This window comes from Staurois parvus, unplaced genomic scaffold, assembly GCF_062004578.1.
Source record: "Staurois parvus isolate SC_StPar_1 unplaced genomic scaffold, SC_StPar_1.0 ptg000235l, whole genome shotgun sequence".
Classification (NCBI taxonomy): Eukaryota; Metazoa; Chordata; class Amphibia; order Anura; family Ranidae; genus Staurois; species Staurois parvus.
Window position 1 is genome coordinate 4,130,913 of NW_028318031.1, and position 12,575 is coordinate 4,143,487.

Below are 12,575 nucleotides of genomic sequence, written 5' to 3' on the forward strand. Positions count from 1 at the left end.
GAGTTCAGCTTTAGTAGTATGGTCCCTTACTCTGGTGCATTATGTGCCTAGTGTTCAGCTTTAGGAATGGGTGTGGTATGGTCCCTTACTCTGGTGTATTATGTGTCTGGAGTTCAGCTTTAGGAATGGGTGTAGTATGGTCCCTTACTCTGGTGCTTTATGTGCCTAGAGCTTCCCTTTAGGAATGGGTGTGGTATGGTCCCTTACTCTGGTGCATTATGAGCCTGGAGTTCAGCTTTAGTAGTATGGTCCCTTACTCTGGTGCATTATGTGCCTAGTGTTCAGCTTTAGGAATGGGTGTGGTATGGTCCATTACTCTGGTGCATTAGGTGCCTAGAGTTCAGCTTTAGGAATGGGTGTAGTATGGTCCCTTACTCTGGTGCTTTATGTGCCTGGAGTTTCCCTTTAGGAATGGGTGTGGTATGGTCCCTTACTCTGGTGCATTATGAGCCTGGAGTTCAGCTTTAGTAGTATGGTCCCTTACTCTGGTGCATTATGTGCCTAGTGTTCAGCTTTAGGAATGGGTGTGGTATGGTCCATTACTCTGGTGCATTAGGTGCCTAGAGTTCAGCTTTAGGAATGGGTGTGGTATGGTCCCTTACTCTGGTGTATTATGTGTCTGGAGTTTAGCTTTAGGAATGGGTGTGGTATGGTCCCTTACTCTGGTGTATTATGTGTCTGGAGTTCAGCTTTAGGAATGGGTGTGGTATGGTCCCTTACTCTGGTGCATTATGAGCCTGGAGTTCAGCTTTAGTAGTATGGTCCCTTACTCTGGTGCATTATGTGCCTAGTGTTCAGCTTTAGGAATGGGTGTGGTATGGTCCCTTACTCTGGTGTATTATGTGTCTGGAGTTTAGCTTTAGGAATGGGTGTGGTATGGTCCCTTACTCTGATGCATTATGTGCCTGGAGTTCACCTTCAGGAATGGGTGTGGTATGGTCCCTTACTCTGGTGTGTTATGTGTCTGGAGTTTAGCTTTAGGAATGGGTGTGGTATGGTCCCTTACTCTGATGCATTATGTGCGTGGAGTTCACCTTCAGGAATGGGTGTGGTATAGCCCCTTATTCTGGTGCATTATGAGCCTGCAGTTCAGCTTTAGTAGTATGGTCCCTTACCCTGGTGCATTATGTGCCTAGCGTTTAGCTTTAGGAATGGGTGTGGTATGGTACTTTACTCCAGTGCATTAGGCATAGAGTTCAGCTTTAGGAATGGGTGTGGTATGGCCCCTTACTATGGTGTATTATGTGTCTGGAGTTCAGCTTTAGGAATGGGAATACTTTGGTTCCTTACTATGGTGTATGCAAACATTTCTGGCAGCACTGTGAACTTAATATTGACTTAAATAGTACTCCTGTGTAACCAAATTACATTACATTAGCTGAGTTTGGAAAAGCACATCTTGACTTTCTACTACTAAAACATATCATGAAAACATTTCTGCCTTCCTCATTCCAGTAATGAAGATTTGTCTAGCACTGGTGTTGTCTACATGGATCAGACCTAAAGGGATTAATGCATTCATACAATACAGTATATATATGTAAAGTGCTGCGTAAATTGACAGCACTATATAAGTACCTGTAATAAATAATAGGTGAATGTTATGTAGAACAGTAAGGGTTTGCAGCGTAAAGAAGTCTATGTTCTCTGTGAGCCTCAATGACGTTTTTGGGTCTGACCTAATAAAGGAGGTGAGAATCTTCACATGATAAATTGTGTGAGTATTAATTAATTATCCAACTGTGTGCAGATGAATACTAAAATAAAAAAATGAATAATCACACAATTTGTCACATGAAGATTCTCAAATCTTCTAGTAAATCAACCAAACTGTGCAGTGTCACACTATTGTATGCATTTATAGCTCCATGAAACCCTCACTTTTATTAATAATTAATATATTGACACAATCTGCTCAGGTAGACATTTGTCCATGAGCATACAGTATAGGTGGTATTACAACAGCTACAATAAAAGTTGATCACCCGCTTGAGAGCAATATCAAACAAATTCTGAGATGACAGGCAAATATGAAAACTGCTGGAGACTACCAACTAATACCTGTATATTTTGTAGTACCTGAGGTTGTGAAAAACCTGAACACAGGCAATATCAACACCACTTCTATGTCTCTGAGCTGGGACAAACCAGATGGAAATGCCAGTTCCTATTTCATCCAGATACTGGAAGTTCCAGCTTTTAATAGGACTGTGACCACAACATCTGATATAATAGGAGGCCTGACACCTGGAAATTATTACACCTTTCTGGTCTCTGCTGTTGTTAATGACAATGTACAAGGAGAACCTAACATTACATGGGAATACACATGTGAGTGATTACCTCATTACAAATTATTTACTCCATTGTACAGATACAGTCAGTTCAAGTCGATTTGCATTTACTGCAAATTCAGTTGGAAGTTTAAAATTCTACTATCTGTCCAAAATGCTCTGCATTACTCTGTTTAGGTTAATTATGCTGCTTTCACCATCTGGTCTATTTTAGAGTTATTGTATATTGATGTGCAAGGGAAGTTTAGCTACAATAAGCTGTAGAATAAGCTTATAACATCTTAATCAGTTCAACGGTTGCATAGAAATACAGTCATGGCCGAAATTGTTGGCACCCTTGATATTTTTCCTGAAAATCAAGTATTTCACACAAAAAAGGTATTGCATTAACACATGTTTTGCTATACACATGTTTATTCCCTTTGTATGTATTGGAACAAATATAAAACAGAGGCAGAAAAGCAAATATGACATAATGTCACACAAAACCCCAAAAATGGGCTGGACAAAAGTATTGGCACCCTTAACTTAATATTTGGTTGCACACCCTTTGGAAAACATAACTGAAATCAGTCGCTTCCTATAACCATCAATAAGCTTCTGACACCTCTCACCCGGAATTTTGGACCACTCTTCCTTTGCAAACAGCTCCAGGTCTCTCTTATTGGAAGGACACCTTTTCCCAACAGCAATTTTAAGATCTCTCCACAGGTGTTCAATGGGATTTAGATCTGGGCTCATTGCTGGCCACTTCAGAACTCTCCAGCGCTTCTTTGCCATCCATTTCTGAGTGCTTTTTGACGTATGTTTGGGGTCATTGTCCTGCTGGAAGACCCAGGATCTTGGACGCAAACCCAGCTTTCTGACACTGGGCCCTACAGTGCGACCCAAAATCCTTTGGTAATCCTCAGATTTCATGATGCCTTGCACACAGTCAAGGCACCCAGTGCCAGAGGCAGCAAAACAACCCCAAAACATCATTGAACCTCCACCATATTTTACCGTAGGTACTGTGTTTTGTTCTTTGTAGGCCTCATTCCGTTTTCGGTAAACAGTAGAATGATGTGCTTTACCGAAAAGCTCTATCTTGGTCTCATCTGTCCACAAGACGTTTTCCCAGAAGGCTTTTGGCTTACTCAAGTACATTTTGGCAAACTGTAGTCTTGCTTTTTTATGTCTCTGTGTCAGCAGTGGGGTCCTCCTGGGTCTCCTGCCATAGCGTTTCATTTCATTTAAATGTCGACGGATAGTTCGCGCTGACACTGATGCTCCCTGAGCCTGCAGGACAGCTTGAATGTCTTTGGAACATGTTTGGGGCTGCTTATCCACCATCCGGACTATTCTGCGTTGCAATCTTTCATCAATTTTCCTCATCCGTCCACGACCAGGGAGATTAGCTACAGTGCCATGGGTTGCAAACTTCTTGATAATGTTGCGCACTGTGGACAAAGGCAAATCTAGTTCTCTGGAGATGGACTTGTAACCTTGAGATTGTTGATATTTTGCCACAATTTTGGTTCTCAGGTCCTCAGACAGTTCTCGTCTCCTCTTTCTGTTGTCCATGCTTAGTGTGGCACAGACAGACACACAATGCAAAGGTTAAGTGAACGTCTCTCCTTTTTATCTGCTTTCAGGTGTGATTTCTATATTGCCCACACCTGTTACTTGCCCCAGGTGAGTTTACAGGAGCATCACATGCTTGTAACATTCTTATTTATCCGCAGTTGTGAAAGGGTGCCAATACTTTTGTCCAGCCCATTTTTGGAGGTTTGTGTGACATTATGTCGAATTTGCTTTCTTTCCTCCCTTTTTTTGTTTTGTCCCAATACACACAAAGGGAATAAACATGTGTATAGCAAAACATGTGTTAATGCAATACGTTTCGTGAGAAATACATGATTTCCTGGAGAAATATCAAGGGTGCCAACAATTTCGGCCATGACTGTAATTACTTGGGGCCAATATGTGACAAACATATACGTCTTTTATCCTGATATGTTACCAAATTGTTTCTTCAAAGCTAAACGAAGACCAGTCAATTTCTCCATTTATTTTTAACATAAGGCTTTGGGCATAATAGAAAGTGTAGCAACCTTTAGTATGCTGCTAAAATAGTGTAATGAATAATAGATAAAATCATTGTGTGGCTCATGGTAGTTGTATGGGTCATGTGATTGAGACTGGGTTATTACAGGTCAGCTGGATGACTACAGGTTGTAGCTCTATCGCCTCCTCCTGACTCTGGAGGACAATAGAACCTTCCAGAGGTCTGTAAGAAGGAGGGGTGGAGCCCTAATTTTCATTATCATGTGGGATCCAGCCAATCCCAGGTTTGGAGGCCCTGGTAGAGTGGTGAACTGGCCTATAAATATGGGAGAGTCAGGCTGACAAGGAAGTCTGACAGTCTCCTCAGCACTCCATCTTCCACCAGAGTCTAGGAGGGGTCCCCTAGGTCTAGGGGAGGGTGGCCTCTAAGCTGGGCTGGGGCTGGCTCAGAAGGATACATTCTGTGGAAAGGCGCTCATGGGATCAGGCCTGGAGCAGCAGGGAGCAAGAAGGACAGCGTGAGTACAGCAGCACACTCTGGGATCTACAAGGGGGAAAGACTGCCAAAGTAGCAAGCTTTCCAAAGACAGCATTGAGCAAAATCCTTTATCCTTCATCCGGGAAATCTTCTGAGAAGCCAGGAGGGCTGGTAGTGTCTGCAGGCTGTGGAGCTGTTAGAGTAGACATCCCTGCATGTAGCTAAGAGAAATTAAGTGATTTTATGAGGGGCTGATAGTTCCTCGTCCGTAAAGGGCAGCTTCTCCTGATCCACATTGACTGACCGCTTTCAAGTAAAGAACAGTTCAAGATCTGATTTGTACATAGAAGGGAAGTGTCCCCCTTCCATTGTTTCAAGCCAAATTGGGCATCCCATAATCCATATTACCCTATCCAAGTTGAAATCCCCTAATAAAACAACAAAACAAAGTTCATGGACTGGTCACTGTCTTTGGATGCAGATCTGTGTGAGAAATACCTGTTGCCTGGCTGTGTGGTGGGAAGCTTAGAGATACCTACAACACGATGGCGTCATGAGGGTAGTGATACAAAAGCATCTGAGTTTCCATTAACCATAACAAATTGACTTTGTGTGATCCATGAGCAGGTCTTATGGGGATAATTGATGTAAGGTGGGACTCTGATGGGGATAACTGATGTAAGAGGACACTCTGAAGGACACAGTTGATGTGAGAGAGCATTTGATGGAAGGGGGCGCTGATGGGGGTATTTCTTATAAGAGGGCACAGAAGGCAAATGTGAAAACTCTGCTAGATATTAACAACTGATACCTGTATATTTTGTAGTACCTGAGGTTGTGAAGAACCTGAGCACAGGCAATATCAACACTACTTCTATATCTCTGAGCTGGGACAAACCAGATGGAAATGCCAGTTCCTATTTCATCCAGATACTGGGAGATCCAGCTTCTAATAGGACTGTGACCACAACATCTGATACAATAGGAGGCCTAACACCTGGAAATTATTACACCTTTCTGGTCTCTGCTGTTGTTGATAACAATATACAAGGAAAACCTAACATTACATGGGAATACACCTGTGAGTGATTACCATATTATAAATTTTGTACATTGTACAGATACATTCAGTTTCATGTAATAGATCTTTGACATTCTTTTCAAGTTAATTTGCAATTACTGCAATTTCAGTTGGAAGTTTAAAACACTCTAAATTGCTCTGCCTAGCACATTTTAATCTATCTTCCTATACACCTTCTAGATCCAGAGATGGTCAAGAGACTGACAACAGGGAATGTCTCTACAACTTCAATATCTCTGAACTGGGAAAAGCCAAATGGAAATGTCAGTTCATATTTCATCCATATCCTGGGAGAGCCAGCTTTAAATAAAACAGTGACTACAACATTCGATACCATTACAGGCCTGACACCTGGAAACTATTACACCTTCCTGGTCTCTGCTCTTGTTGGTGACAGTATACAAGGAGAAAGTAACAATACATCAAGATACACATGTGAGTGATTACCTTACTAGATGGGATTTTCTATGAATGCATTTTGCAAACAAATTCACTTACTTTGCTAAGACTTTGACCATTTTAAATTGTTCTAATTCAAATGAGTTCACCCATATCTTCTATAAATGGTTTCTTGATTAGGTATGGAAGAACAGAATGTATGATGTTTAAGAAACACAATGTAGGAACACTTTTTAATGAGAGTATAGTATCAAGTCAATTGAACTCCAGGGATATCGATTTGGTCAGTTAAGCAGCAGAGGGGGTTGTTAATCAGTTTCAGCTGCTTTGGTGTTAATGAAATTAACAACAGGTGCACTAGATGGGCAACAATGACACGATCGCCAAAACAAGAATGGTTTTACAGGTGGAGGTCACTGACATTTTTTTCCCTACTCATCTTTTCTGACTGTTGTGTACTACTTTTGCATTTGCCTAGGGCGATACCTGGACCCTACAGAGGTTGCACGGGCAGTCCAACTCCTCCAGGATGGCACATTAATACGTGCCATTGCCAAAGGGTTTGCTGTTTCTCCCAGCACAGTCTCAAGAGCATGGAGGAGATTCCAGAAGACAGGCAGTTATTCTAGGATAGCTGGACACTGCCAAAGCCCTACAAAATCACCTCCAGTAAGCCACTGGTGTGAATGTCTCTGACCAAACAATGAGAAACAGACTATAAAATAAGAAAAAAAAGGGACACACAAGCCTTGTGCATTGCCTCAATAGAATTTGTTTTTCTCTTCTAATCAGAAACAGAATTCATGAGGGTGGCCTGAGGGCCCGACATCCTCTAGTGGGCCCCTGTGCTCATTGCCCTGCTTTGGGCATATTAGAAAGCATCTATGTTTCCTTTAACCATAACAAATAGACTTTGTGTGAGTAACTTTAGTGCACATCAAAACACAATGGTGTGTACATTAACGAAAGAATAGAGACAGCTCACTTGTTCACAGTTCACGTCACTGCACTTCTGCACAACTTGGAAAGTACATTTTCTCTTAGCTTAGGAAATAAGGAAATCTTTGTTCACTTCAATCATTCAATCATGTCTATGTTTTCACATGAACACTGTCTGCTCTTTTTGTGGTTATTTATTTCTTTGGAGTCTACTGATATGGGTACCTAACATATAGATATAAGATGCAAGACAACTTAACCCCTTCACGCCTAAGGGTAAAACAAATCTAAATGCCTAAGCACAATTCTGCAAAATTGATATGTGATAGTAAAACCGTACATATCATCACAGCTACTTTGTACATCCAGGTGGATTATACCTTGATTTTTTCAGGACAAATTGGGCTTTCATTTGGTGGTAAATGGTAATGGATATCTCCTAATTTTTTTTTTATTATCAAAGGAAAACTGGCCCAAAATAGTAAAAAAAAAAATCGTTTTTTTTAAAATTTAGCTGTGTGTTTCTTGTTACAGCCATAACCTACTACCAAAGAACAACCCAAAATAAATTATCCAGCTCTTGACGATCGCAGCGATACCATATATGTGTATGTTATTTGTTGTTTGTACCCATAGTACAGCCCAGAAACAATAGTGCGCATTTTTGTTTTTGTCTTTTTTTTTTTTAACCTAAAACACACTGACATTAACATTAACTGACACTGATACAATTTTTTTTTTAAATCCTGACCTTTGACCCTGACCTTTGACCTTCACCTTTGACCCTGACCTTGACCCAAACACTAACCCTGACACTGAGCTAGATCAAACCTTGATCTAGGTATTTTTCTTTATTTTTTAATTTATTTTTAATATTTATTTATTTATCTTCTTTTTTTTTTTTACCAATTTTTTTTTTCTCTCTATGCCAGGTGTTAGAGAGATACAATGTATCTCTCTTCTCCATTCATAGAGAGAGAAAAAACAAGGGGGCTGGGCAGAGGCTATCACAGCGATCACGTGACCCGGAATCGGGAGTCCCAGTCCCGATCGTTAGAACGGGACTCGGGGGTGTCAGTGACATTGCGGTCTCTGTGCTGGGAGCACACCGAGTGGCGTGCTCCCAGCACAAAGACAGGTACGCAAATATGCGGCCCCACAGAAAAAGCCCAGTTCCGTGAGGCCGCATATTTGTGTGCCATCGGCGTCAAGGGGTTAATGTTGTCTTGCAAGATATAGTATGTGGCTGATCCCTTTGGAGGCCTAACACTTTCTTTTTGAAAGACTTTTGAAAACTTGCCCTGGAAAATGAACTGTTTGTTAAAATAAAATATGTTATACTCAACTGTTTTGTTACAAGTGCATTAATACGTATCTGCTTCTTTCTGTGCTCTTAGTACCTGAACAAGTTAAGAACTTGACCACAGAAAATATCACCACTACTTCTTTATCTCTGAGCTGGGAGAAACCAGATGGAAATGCCAGTTCCTATTTCATCCAGATCCTTGGAATTCCAGCTTTCAATAAGACTGTGACTTCAACCTCTGACACAATAGAAGGCCTAACTCCTGGAAATTTTTACACCTTCCTGGTCTCCGCTCAGATTGGTGAAAATAATGTACAAGGAAAAAGTGATAATGTATCTGAATATACAGGTGAGTTAAGGCAATAAACAGAACATTATAACGTGACCTCGGTTCAATAATTAGATGCTAATTATTGAATAAGTGGCTTTTTATGTTTTTATATTTCCTGTAGGTACTGTAAGGTCATTTTAGGGTTTATTTAATGTATCAGCTGCGGTAATGGCCGCCGCCAATGGAGTGTAGCTGGTAGGGACCAGATAGACAAAGAGTAGTCGGGCAGGCCGGGTCGATAACAACGGGACAAATGGTACAGAACGGTAGACAAGAATAACAGGTCACAGGCCGGGTTCAGCAACGGAAGGTCAGATCAATGGAAAACGCAGAGAATGGTCAGTCAAAAGCCGAGCCACATTCCAGGAGAGCCACGAGAGTATAAACAGAGCTATAGTCACACTAGCACACAAGCCACGAATGCAAAGGGCACATGCGGACAACAGGCTTATATGTGATCAGCCACACCCCTCTGGGGGATGGACCGCAGAGGCCTGAAGGCATAAAAGACTCCCACCATGCTCTGCAGAAATCCAAAATGGATGCCAGCACATGGAGCAGCATAACCTCTGGGAAAAGGTAGGACCTTGACAGTACCTCCTCCTCAAGGACCCCTCCCCCTCCGCGGCTCAACAAAAGGCTTCTGAGGAAAGCAGGCATGAAAAGCATGGAGGAGGGCAGGAGCATGAACAGAAGGAACCCAGGAATGCTCCTCAGGACCATAACCGCGCCAATGAACCAGGAACTGCATACGGCCGCACACCAGTCGAGAGTCCAGGATCCGGCTCACCTCATACTCCTCATGACCGTCAACCCGGATGGGATGGGGCCGAGGCAGAGAGGTAGTGAAGCGATTGCCGACCAGAGGCTTCAACAGGGATACATGGAAGACATTGGAGATCTGCATCCCAGGAGGAAGGGCAAGGGCATAGGCAACCGGATTTACCTTGCGGAGGATGCGAAAAGGGCCAACAAAACGGGGGGCCAGTTTGGGTGCGGACACCCGAAGATTGAGGTTGCGAGTAGACAACCACACCCAATCTCCGACCTGGCATGAAGGAGCGGGCAGCCATCTGCGATCAGCCTGAAACTTCTGGCGCTGTGCCGAGTCCCTCAAGGACCTCTGGATCTGCCCCATGAAGAACGCAGGGCAGCAAGATGGTTCTCCACAGCCGGAATGTCCTGTGGTGAGAACCTCTCAGGTAATACTGCAGGTTGGAACCCATAGTTGGCCATGAAGGGAGACATCCCGGAGGAGGAGTTGATAGCCGAGTTCCTGGCAAACTCCGTCCATGGCAGGAGATCGGCCCAATCATCTTGATGGTCCGAGACATAGCAGCGAAGGAATTGTTCCAGGGCCTGGTTGGAACGCTCCGCAGCCCCATTGGACTGCGGGTGGTAGGCCGAAGAGAAGGAGAGCCTGATACCCAACAGAGAGCAGAAGGCGCGCCAGAACCTGGACACGAACTGATTCCCACGGTCCGAGACAATTACCCTGGGCAACCTATGCAGGTGAAATATCTCCCTGGAAAAAACCGTGGCCGTTGGTAATCTCTTGAGCAGAACACAATGGCACATTTTGGAAAAACGATCGATGACCATGAGAATGACCGTATGACCCCGAGACACAGGGAGGTCTACAATAAAATCCATGCCCAGGTGTGACCAAGGATGCACCCCACTGGGAATGGGTTGCAGAAGACCAATGGGAGATGCCGTGGAGATTTATTCTGGGCACAGACCGAACATGCCGCTACTTAAGAGACGATGTCGGCATGGAGAGTTGGCCACCAGAATGAACGAGAAACAACCCAGGACAACTGGCAAACTGGATGCCTGGCAGTCTTGGAGTTATGGTAGGTACGCAGCAGGTGGGTGCGCAATGCCTCAGGTACGAAACATCTACCATCTGGTTCCTCGGGAGGAGCGTCAGTTTGTGCTGCCAAAATCTGCTCCCAAAGGGGGGAAGTCAGACTGGTGCGAATGGCAGCCAGGATCTGATCCGGAGGTATGACCGAGGTTGACTCCGAGTCCTCCCTGGACAACTCAGTATTGCCGCAACAATTCATCAGCTCTGACATTCTTGGAACCAGGCAAATAGGAAACCACATAGTTGAAACGCGACAAGAACAAGGCCCATCTGGTCTGACGGGGCGTCAATCTCTTGACCTCCGAAAGATATGTCAGGTTCTTGTGATCGGTAAGAATGAAGACCGGAACCGCGGAGCCCTCGAGCAGGTTCCTCCATTCCTTAAGAGCCAGAATGATGGCCAACAACTCCCTATCTCAAATCTAGTAGTTGCATTCTGCAGAGGAAAGCTTCCTGGAGTAGAACCCACAGGGAAGTAGGGGTCCATCGAGCGACCGACGCTGAGACAGGAGAGCGCCTACTCCCATCTCGGATGCATCAACCTCGAGGACGAAAGGCAACTCAGGATTGGGATGAGACAGTATCTGAGCCGAAGCGAAGATGAATTTCAGAGCCTCGAAAGCTACGATGGCCTTGGATGGCCACTCGTGAGGATTACTGCCCTTCTTGGTTAGGTCTGAGAGAGGCATTGCCAGCATGGAGAAGTTCCTGATGAACTTCCGATAATAGTTGGCAAAACCCAAAAAGCGCTGAATGGGCTGAAGATCATTGGGACAAGGCCACTGGAGAACCGCCGCAACCTTCTGAGGGTCCATGGAAATGATGTAGCCCAAAAAGGCAACTTGGGATCGGTGGAATTCACATTTCTCGAGCTTACAAAAAAGTTCGTTCTCATGTAACCGTTGCAGCACCCGCTTGACATCCTGGATATGGGACTCCATGGAGGCAGAGTAAACCAGGATGTCATCCAAGTAGACCACCACGCACTGCTGAAACAAGTCACGAAGGACATCATTTATGAACTCCTGAAAGACCGCGGGCGCGTTACACAACCCGAAGGGCATCACCAGGTATTCATAGTGGCCGGTTGTGGTGTTAAACGCGGTCTTCCACTCGTCCCCCTGCTTGATCCGTATGAGGTTGTACGCCACCCTAAGATCGAGTTTGGTAAAGACCGTTGCTCCCTTGAGGCGGTCGAACAACTCGGTAATCAATGGAATAGGGTAGGCATTCTAAATGGTGATTCGATTCGATTGAGACCCCTATAATCGATACAAGGCCTCAATTCACCACCCTTCTTCTTTACGAAAAAAGCCTGCTCCTGCTGGGGAAGTAGACTTGCGAATGTGCCTCCGGGAAAGCGCATCCGCAACGTACTCCTCCATGGCCTTATTCTCCGCAATCGAGAGGGGATACACCCTGCCACGCAGAGGGGTAGCACTGGTTTGCAAGGATATGGCGCAGTTGTAAGGACGATGGGGAGGTAAGGCAGCAGCGCGCACCTTGTCAAACACGTCCAGGTGCTCCCCATAATCAGTGGGCAACGCAGAGTCTGAGGAGGCACACAATACCTTAACCGGCCCACGGATGCACCCGGCCCCACACTGTGGAGACCACGAGAGAATCTCGGTCGTTCGCCAATTAAAGGTCGGATTGTGCCTCTGGAGCCAGGGATACCCCAAAACCACTGAATAGTGCAAGGAAGAAATTACCTGAAAACAGGCCAACTCCCTGTGAACCTCCCCAATAGCTACTTCAACCGGCAGAGTCTCATGGGTAACCTGCGGCGGTTGCAGGGGCCTGCCATCTATCGCCTCAAGAACCAATGGGG

The 12,575-nt window shown here is 44.5% G+C and overlaps 1 protein-coding gene across 1 annotated transcript in view; it reads left to right on the forward strand.

The window, feature by feature from the left end:
* The window catches only part of LOC149460091 (uncharacterized), a 370,510-nt gene that overhangs the window by 19,262 nt on the left and 338,673 nt on the right, over window positions 1-12,575 (forward strand). Inside the window, 4 exon segments of the mRNA XM_089680163.1 lie at window positions 2,077-2,331; window positions 5,645-5,899; window positions 6,080-6,334; window positions 8,635-8,892. Of these exon segments, the coding sequence (XP_089536289.1) occupies window positions 2,077-2,331; window positions 5,645-5,899; window positions 6,080-6,334; window positions 8,635-8,892 (1,023 nt within the window).